Here is a 10,314-nt window from a genome sequence, read left to right on the forward strand (position 1 = left end):
CCAATTTCCCCTCAGGGATCAATGAAGTATTTCTCATTCTGTTTCTAAATCGGATAATTATTCAGGGTGTGGATTTCCTATCCTGTTTTACCCACTGGACAAAAAGAGTAACTGCCCACGGCCTCCGAAGCCTCATGTCTGCACGTTAGTTGATTTTGGTGGTTTAAACACTGCAAATCTGTAATGGACTTTGTGCCACTAAATTACAATATGAACATAATGTACTGTAATGTCTCTGAATCATAATGTAGTTTTAAGGTCTTTAAATAAAATATCATAATAGGCCTACTTTATGCAATAAATATGTCACCTTACAACCGAAATCCATTCTGAATTTTTTTTTTTTCCATATTTCCCACTTCTTCTCCCCATCCATCGAGCTTCTTATGGGCCCCTGGGGGCCTCTGCTCCTATCCCAGCCAGCCAAGGAGTCCACTTTGGGAACCGCTGGTGCAAAGCATGACGGTTCACACTATTGTGTCCTGGTCTTTTGCAGTGTGTCCGGTAGAGTTTGCTGTGTGCCCGCTGCTCGGCCTCCCTTCTCTCGGCTCCTCCCCGTCTATGTATCAACTCGGTGACGGGTCACGTTATTGGAGGGGGGCAGTCGGTGTGGAAGCACTGCGCTCCCTTCCGACGAGTTACTATCTGCCTGAGCTTACGCCACAAAATATTTCTCAAAAGAGTTGACGGGAAAGCGAAACCTGCCGAGAGAAGCAGCCGGGAATCCTCTAAAATCCCAGCGCGTTGAGTGCAGCGTCGGACACACGACTGAAAACCAAGCAAGGGAGCTGGATCTCATCGCGGGCTGGATGACAAGCTCTCCGGCATTATATGTGCACCGGAGTCTGCCGACGACATGGAAAATAAATAGTTGGTAACGTTGCGTTTCTTCCATAAGAATACATTTATTATGTTTCAGCAGAATGCTTTAATACCCAATGAACAGCGGGCGCCTGCGCGTAAAAATAAAATGTCAATTTAGGATTTTATTAGACATTTCCAGTGTTATTCAGCAGCAAGTTGTCACTCGCTTTCAAACGTCCTGTTCCCCAGCGAACATATGCAAACATTATCTTAACATTTTACGCCATGTGAATCGTTTTATTACGACAATAGTTTGGGATGTGCGAGTTTCACTGATTGCACTATGTGGCCGTTTGAATACGCGAAGGAGAGTTCCTCTTACCTGTTTCTATAAACTGGCGTTTAACCCTAACCGGTTTTTGTAATACATTCTTAATAAGCCTCTATCTCAGAAGTATTTCTCCGCCTGTGGGTTTGCTTGGTTCACACCTGTCTGTGTCATTTTGGATGGGGATGGGACTGTGGTACCCATAACTAATTCACAGTTTTGCTCTTTTACAGTTGCCCACCGTCAGTTTGGATTCATCTGAAGTCATGGATGCAAGCTGGAAAAACTGCTTCGAAGAGGAGCTTCTGTGTCCCATCTGCCTGAATGTTTTTGATGAACCCATCCAGCTGCCATGCAAGCACAACTTCTGCAAGGGCTGCATCTCGGAGGCGTGGGCCAAAGAGAGCGCCGCGGTCCGCTGTCCCGAGTGCAACCACGACTACGACCAGAAGCCCACGCTGGAGAAGAACTTCAAGCTCGCCAATATAGTGAAGCGCTTCAACGCGCTGAACACTGAGAAAGTCCCTGCTGTGTTACACTGTGTCCTCTGCAGACGCGGCCCCCCGCTGCCCGTGCGGAAAGTCTGTCTGCGCTGCAAGGAGCCCTGCTGCCAAACTCACATCCAGACGCACCTTCAGCAGCCGTGCGCGGCCCCGGGACACCTGTTAGTCGACGCCGAGGAGCTGAGCGCCTGGACCTGTCCCAGTCACGAGGAGTACAGGCTGCTCCACTGTGAGGAGGAGCAGGTGGCTCTGTGTCCGTTCTGCTGCATCTCTCACTGCACTAACCAAAGACACACAGTCTGTGATGTGGATACACAACGCATACAAATGCAGGTAGACAAACGCACACCCACACGAACTCTCCTGCACACCAATTCACTTCCGTCTATCTGCTGAGACGCGGATGACAGTGGAAAGATGTGGAAAGGTGCACACACGCCACGGATATTTCTTTTGAATTTCAAGGAAGCAAACATTTCTTTCAGTTCACCAGCCTATAAAGGCTTTCTCTCTTTTCCTCCGCTTTTAATCTTATCTGATGTGAAAGGACTGGACAGGTGAAAGCCACCCCTCTGGGTAGATGGTAGCACACATGGAAACACACACACACGCACACACACATACGTCACCCACACTGCTTTTAACCTTGATCATACCACCCACTCCACCAGAGCGCCACGCCTTCCCATTAGCCGCGCCGTGCCCTCGGGTAAGTGCTGTGATGCAATCTGCATCCACCGGAAATGATGACCCCTGTGCAGTGGGGGCCCATCCACATGGAGTTTGTTTATGGCAGCCACCGCGATCAATTTCAAGGGTTGGTTCCTGAGGAAATGCACGCTGGCAAGGCTTTCCAAGCTGATAAATGAATGTGGTGATTTGTGATAAATGTCAGCATTTCAGCCTGGGGTTAGAAAGGTCATTCTCGGGACATATTTGCGGGGGAAGGGAGTAAGAAGTAGAACAGAAAGGAGTAAAATAGAATCAGCAGAAGGTGTGTTAATCTGGCTCCAAAGTGGCAACAAGTGAATAATGATCTGTCTTGGCAGGGCTGACCTCAAGATGCATGGAGGAATGCATCTCGCATAAAGGCCAGCATGCCATTGCTGGGCCCACTTACGTATTTCCCTCAGTCTTTATTTCAGTTTGCTCTCTTTTCACCAAGTCTAATGTAAGTAGAAAGGTGTAAAAAAAAAAAAAAAAACAGCCACCCACGCTGCCTTATACACACACTTCTTCCCTGTTCCTCCCTTTCTGTGAAGGAGAGGGAGTGAGAATGTGATTGGTTTTAGCATCTGCTGTGTTGCTGTCTTCTTGATACTTTTGACGATTGTATTATTCCAGTTGGAAAAGTTGCGGGCGCATTTCTTTCCAGGGTAGATCACAAAGTTCTCCATCAGTTGAATCCTTCATTACAAACTGTTGCCCTGGTTCAGAGCTATTATTGGGACAAAAGATGTCTGTTCAGCCCTTTCCACAGCTGCTCTCTCTACACATGCACACACCCACCCATCTCTCTGTTCTTTCACAACTGTATGTTCGCAGGGCAAATGGAGTTCTCCAGGAGTCCGAGTTCCCGTCTCTCCTCAGATTAACACGTTCCCTGCTTGGCCATTCAGACACTGAGTGCACTCTAACTTATTAAGAAATGTGGCAATAGCCAAAAAGTTAGCCTTCTTGTATGCTGAGGCATTTGTTAAAGTAATTTGAGGCCCGAGTGGCTTCTCATCATTACTTACTAAGAGGTCGTTCTCCTTGACAGAGCTGTGGTCTATTTTGGTAAAAGGATTTTAAATTCCCCTGGCAGCACTCTTGTTACTTTTGGGATACACAAAGAGGGAATAAACCAACCAATATCTTTGGTTATCTTTGGCTCTCAAATGAGACTTTTACAGTAACCTTTTGCTGGTGCGCTGGTAATTTCAAGACGAGAAAGGAAGCGTAATGTAATAGTAATGTCGTCCCTGGGACAAGCGGAGGAGGAGCCCTCCCACACAGCCTCACCTTGGTTTTCTCAGGCACCTTAGCAGGAAACCATCGCTCATGGAAGCGATGCTGTTTGCAGTTCCTTCTATCTGGGCTGGAGTGAGTCAGTTCACCAGAATGCTGAGGGCAGTCCATTGACATCAGACGTGGGGAATAGTTGTCAGTTGATTGTGAAAGAGGCTCTCTGTTCATTGAGCCTAAGGCTCCTCATTTAAACATGAGCTTCCTGGCAACCTGTGGCTGTCTGGATGCCTAAATAGGACAGTGGGGAAAGTGATCATTCGCGGGTTTAAGCCTGATAAAGGTAGGCTTTCATGCTGTGCTATGCTGTCCCTGCCCCCTTATGCTATTTCAAACAACACGATGACACAAAAAAGGAATTGGAGGAAACTTGACAAAATGAGGAAGTCAGTTGTTGAGCAGAAGCATCAAGGCACAGATAAGCTGTTGCCATAACGTGACGCCAACTTGCATAAACCAGCTCACGCACCGTTTACAATACCATAAACCCAGCAAAGGTTTCTTTACCTGTCAATACAACATTCACAGTGAAGGCATGAGGCGCCACTGCGCAGTTATAGTCTGTTAAAGACAGTGACAATCAAAACAAACGTACTGTCTGAGAAGGTTTTAGGCGTTGTGCACACGGTACATGGAAAAGAAACAACTATCTAGCTGCTATGTGAGTTCGCAGGGCAGAGTCAGTTCTTATGGGTATTATCAGGTTGTTTGAAGAGGAGTGTTTAGCTGACACTGCCTCTTGTGTAAGCAAGATGTTGTGTGGAGATGTAGTGCAGGTGTTGGATGTGTTATGACCGTGTGAAACGGGAATAAGGACCACTCTGCTGGTTTAACATAAATGCTGCTGGTCTCATGCAAGAAGGTGTGAAATCGTGACTCATTAATATCACATCCATGTACTCTGCAGGTCGGCACAAAATAATTATTTTCATTATTAATTGATCTGTTGACTATTTTCTCGAATAATCAATTCACTGTTTGGTCTTTAAGGTGTCAGAAAATGGTGAATAATGTCGACCAGCGTTTCCCAAAGCTACATATTTTTTTTTTTTTAGTTTTTTTCTTGACTAACAGCTCCCAACCAGAAGATGTTCAGTTTATTATCACGGAGGATGATGGTGGCACAGTGGTGCGGTGGTTAGCACTGTTGTCTTACAGCAAGAAGGTTCTGGGTTCAAACCTCTGCCGGGGGCCTTTCTGTGTGGAGTTTGCATGTTCTCCCCGTTCCTGCCCCCACCCCCCGCACCCCCCACACACACACACACACATACATGCTGGTTGAACGTGTGATCTACATAATACAAGGAGACGCTCATTAAAACACTGCTCTCCAGGACCATCAGTGGTCAAACACTCCGCAGGGTACCTTTAATCCAAGCACTAATCCAAAATGTAAACAAAAGTGCTGCGCAGTTTAAAATATCAACAAGTTTGAAGAGGTCGTTTCTTACACTAACCAATACAATAATTACACTGTTTAACCAACGCACAAATGCGCCACGTTTTTCCTCAAACTCTTTAGTTCTATTTATGACTTTGAATTGAGTTTATGTGAACCAAAATTGAAGCATTAGGCAGAATAGTTTCCAGGTGTGGTGGTGAGCTTTTGAAAGCCAGAGCTGTGCCTGTGCACTCGTTGAGCTTGTTGTGTGATTATGAGTGATACAGAATCCAAAGCAAGCGTAGCTGTCAAATACGTCGTACATTTCTCCAAAATATAAATTCAACAACATACAGTTACGACTAATTAAAGGTGGGGTTGTTGCTCCGGCAAATGTATAATTTATCATTTTATGAAGTTTGACTTCCTCAGGACCGCCCATAAAGTAAGATGTATATTTGATTTCTCTCTTTTGGGACCAGAGAGATGGTCACCACTGCAATTGTGATGCAGAAATTAATGCGTACACCAATTATTGGAAAAGTGACGTTTTCTACCAAGCACTTAAAGCTGTTCTGATCAATATTTTTATATTAACAATGGATCAAATGACTTACTGTAATGTGAGAAGAGCCACTTGTAATAGCCAAATCCAAAGAGAACCGTCACTCGACTGCATTTTCCATCAGTTCAGCTGAGCTTTTTAGCGTCGTTCAATTAATGGATTTGAATTTACGACTTTATGTAGACTTTACTGATTTGCGTCACTCTCATCGGTGAAATTTTAAGCCACAGAAACCAGCTCAACATTGAAGGCCCTATATTTGAAAAATCAATATTTCTGTTTCTTTTTCCTTTTTTGATCATAAAGCAGCTCTCTTCCAAATAAGCCAGATAAGAGATGGTGGGGACCACATTAGAGCTAAAAGGAGTGTGAATATTTGAATTAGATTTGTTGTGTGGCCAGAAATATGACTCCAAATGAGAGCTGATCTTGGTCCATGTCTGCTGTATGTATGTTTGCTAATGGTGATAATATGTCAGTGTTAATATATTATTCCACTGTGCCTAAGTGCCCCCCAAATATACTTTTATGGTGCTTTAACAGTTAAAATACCACTTAGGCATCTATTGCCAATATTCCAAGTTTCTGTCTCCTCCAAGGACTGGGTGGGTGAGACAAAAATATTTCTGCTGTTCCCCAGGTAAAACATTTGCCAGCAGCCTTTTTCACTAAATGACGGTGTAAAGAATATGTAAACAAGCCAAACCGGGTGCTGTGTTAGCATTGGCTAGTATTTTATGTCATTCAGAGTCTTTTTGTTTTAGAAACTAGTTGGACTGTTGCAAGTGCTCACTGTGGTATAGTGTAGTGGCCAGCCAGTTGATGTCCATAACACAACATGAGTGTTGTAAGCAGCTGAAGAGACCTGTTGCTGTGATACCACAATGAAACTACCCTGAAACTAGCTCACTCGAGACCACAGGAATGTCCTCATTCTCCCTATCTCTTTTCTGCTGCAAACTTTTTTCTCTTTTGCTTTCGTTCTCTTTTTTTTTTTTTGTATGTCTATCTCATTTTCTTTCTGCCTGTTATTGGCATGTGCAAAGCAGTGCCTTTCCTCTAGTTCCCTTTTCTCCGATGCACACTGGTGGGGAGGGAGAGATCCGACCCCGGCGTTGTGCACACAGACATGACAATCTGTCACTGACACAGAGGCCAATGCAAACAATGGGAGCAATGCATGTGGCAAAATGAGAAAGCAGAGAGGGGTAGTGAGACACCCCCACTCGTTTCTCCCTCCCGCTCCCTCACATACACATTAGCTTTCACATATAAATACATACACACGTCTTTGTTGCCATGACAGCCGATTTTCTCCTATTTGGGCATGGTGCCTTTCCCATGCAGAAACAGTTCATTAAAAGCTCACCTGCCCTCCCCTGTTCCCAGTTAGCTGTCAGTCTTTGACTGCAGATTGATTTCCATCTCCTGCAGTAAATGGAGAAGGATTATGTTTACCGGCTCTTTTACAGGCCTTTGGCTCATTTTGCACTCTTGATTGAGTCCATAGAGGAAGTAGGCTGGTCCCAATAATAGACTTCTCTTGATGTTGCAGGATCCCTGGCAAACTTAAGAGCAATCACAGATGGATTTGTGTAATTGTATTTGCCTTTGCTGGGCTAATAGATAAATGTGAATACTTGTCGCTCGTTGTTTTCTCTTTCCAATCAGGATTGTGGAGGAGGTTGTCTTTGTGAGTTGTGAATAGCAACCAAGTTTGCTGAGGTCACAGCAGATGACCCAATTTATAAAAAAGTTTCAGTCGGTGTATATTTTGTTTTGCCATTTTCAGTGTGTGTTGTTGTGGGTATTCTGTCTAATCTGTCTATGTCATCTCTCCACAGGCCATGCTAATGAGGCAGTCAGACAGACTGGACGGTCGTGTTCAGAACATCGATGAGCAGCTCAACAAGCTGGAGTCAGACAAGACACTGATGAAGGTAGACTGCACGTTGCATACACATACAGAGACTCAGTTCTGAAGATGATCAGTACTTCTCATCATGTAGTTTGGTGCTATAATTTTGTCTTCTGTTATAAAATGACTGTACCTTTATATTGCTGTAGTCATTACAAATGACTTTCCCACTTCCTAATTCTGAACAAAAAAAAGAACAAATTCCACAAAACAGTACGAAAAATATACAACAACTGAACTCTTCCATTCATGACTGTGTATTGAATTTTCTTTTCATCTCTGTTGTTTTCTGCTGAAAAGGTTGATAAAAACGTATGTAGATGTTTGTTTAACATGTGTGTAAAAATGCCTTTAACCCAAGTTGACAGGTGACAAGGAGGCCGTGAGGGTTTCTTTAAAGAATGATCACCAATGATCCCAAAAAATATTTAAAAAAGTATAGAAATAAAATAGAACTTGGTTGAACACAGCTGCAGGTCATTTTGACCCGAGGACAACGGGAGGGTTAATAACTATTAAGTGCGCTTGTATCTCAACTTGTCTCCCTCATGTCCTTCCTCCACAGGATGCAGTGTCTGAGCTGAAGGAGCGTGTGAGAGCCCAGTATCAGAGGATGCATGCGCTGCTAGAGGCAAACCAGGCTGGCACCATGCAGATCCTGGAGAACACTTATGCCATGTACGTGAGGAAGAACTCTCAGCAGGCTCTGCAGCTCAAAGACATGCACCAGGAAGCAGAAAAACTCCTGAGCTCGGTACAAACGGTCTTCCAAAGAGCTGACAGTATGAACTTCATGAAGGTACAAATCTGCTCTTCATTTTTCCATTTCTCCCACACGCATTTCTATCAGTACAGTCACGCTTTACAGCATTTGCATCTGCAGAAAACTAGAAAATGGTTCTTTTCCACAACTTAAAAAGCATTGTGACACAGAAATGTCACGTGTAAAAAGTGCTGATGTATGCACATTGTGTACACAGACAGACCACAGCAAACCCTTTCACTGTGTGTGAGTGACTTGTGCATGCTTGTTGTCTTTTTCAGAACACAAAACCTTACCAGCTGCTAATGGACAGGTAAGCATTTCTTCTAAGAAGCTGTTTTTAACTGCGTTGAGTGTGAGTGTGTCTAAATGAAGGGTGCAAACAGCTTGAATCTGGTCCTCATTGTTTTATTTGTATTGTCCTTTTTAAGGTCAAACTCTCACCTGAGCAGTGCCATCCCTCCACTCAGAGTGGGCCAGCTCAACTCCCATCACTTGCTATCCGATCTCTCAACGAGAGAGAAGAACTTGAGAAAAATTCTGGAAGGTAGGAAAGAAATGCAGCGAGTGAGTAAAGATTAAGGAAGATGACGACTGTAAAACATCAATTAACTGCTATCTCTTTCTGCCCCACCACTACTCTCCTTCTCAGAGCCGCTCAATGAGGCGCCCATTCTTGAGATCCTCCACTCTCACAGCAGCTCTGCTGGCCCCCAGCTGGGTACTAGTTCAGGACTACAAAAGAGGAACTACAGTATGGCTTTCCTGGAAAGTAACACAGAAAACTCCATAACCCAGGATCCTACACATGTGCTCTACAGCAGCAAAAAAACCTTCCAGCCTGACCAGAGTCATCGTGCTTCATCTGTGTATTCATCGGAAGTCCTCTCCCAGAATCCTCACACTGGCCTCGGCCACAGTCGGCTCCTTGACACCTCTGCCCATCACCTGGTGGGTCTACCTTCCAGCTCCAGCCACCACTCAGGGACCATATTCCCACCCCCCCACTTCCCCACCGGAGGTGGCTCGCAACAAGCCATGTACGAAGGGAGGAAAGTACTGATGTGCACTCTAAATAACTGCTGCTGCTCCACGGCCCCCGCTGCTCGAGCCCGGCCTCCGTACCCAGCATCAGACTCCTTCCCCTCCATGACCTCTCAGGAGTTTCCCCCACATGCCCCGCTGCCCGCGACCCAACCACTGCAGCATTTTCCCATGAGGGGACTGATGGAAGCATCACAGACAGCCAGGCACCCCAACTTCTACGGGCTGTATGGCCAGTCTTCAACGAAACATTACGGGACCAAGTGATAAACCAGAATCAGCGTTTGTTCTGTTTTATTACATCAAATCTGGCTTCAGTATTTCCATGTTGGCTTTGTGTTCCTTTCCATTTTGGTTCAAAGATTCTGTCTCCTACATAATAACATTATTTCAACGTTTATTTGACACCATTTCCCTGAATCACAGTGACACCAGTAATTTCAAAAGTTGATCATTTTTAATTTTTAATTTATTTTCTGTTTTGACTCGACTGGAAGTGCTAATGTGAATAATGTAGTCTTAAATCCGTTCAAGCAGTGAACTTAAAGAAAATGACATATCCTTCAACACGAGTCCTGTCATGGGACTCCAGAGACTCCAGTGCCTAAAAAGACTGTTAACACACTCTTATTGTACTTGCAATTTCCTTGCTCTTGATTATTTCCTGTTTGCTGCTGAAAGCATGCAGGGAGCCTCTCCATGCACTCCAAAGTCCATTTGGAAAACACTGGACTACAAATGCTCTTCAGGTTTTTCATGATTTTTTTTTATAGGAGATTATGAATAAACCAAAATCTGTGGAAAATGTGGAATAAATAAACAAGCATATGAAATTACCTTTTGTTGTATTTGAAGCACTGGTTTACAGATTTAAATGTAATCGTGTCTGCATTTATCCATGGTGACACTTTGTAGTCTGAGGTCTGTATGTACTGAGGAGCACATGCGATTTGTTTGTGTTAAGAGGTTTTACAGTGTGACTCTCTGGGGTACAGATTAAA

The 10,314-nt window shown here is 44.4% G+C and overlaps 1 protein-coding gene across 1 annotated transcript; it reads left to right on the forward strand.

Moving 5' to 3' along the window:
• The first annotated feature begins 604 nt into the window (after positions 1–604).
• On the forward strand, positions 605–10,314 carry trim8a (tripartite motif containing 8a). Its single transcript, XM_069717878.1, is given in 8 exon segments — positions 605–870; positions 1,366–1,394; positions 1,397–1,968; positions 7,433–7,528; positions 8,072–8,305; positions 8,551–8,582; positions 8,701–8,816; positions 8,922–10,314. Coding segments are annotated over 8 exon segments (1,752 nt in total). The 5' UTR covers positions 605–856; the 3' UTR covers positions 9,581–10,314.

Source organism: Brachyistius frenatus, unplaced genomic scaffold (genome assembly GCF_029030835.1).
Source record: "Brachyistius frenatus isolate BFR_SWC_R1_liver_20210118 unplaced genomic scaffold, ASM2903083v1 Contig_183, whole genome shotgun sequence".
NCBI lineage: Eukaryota > Metazoa > Chordata > Actinopteri > Embiotocidae > Brachyistius > Brachyistius frenatus.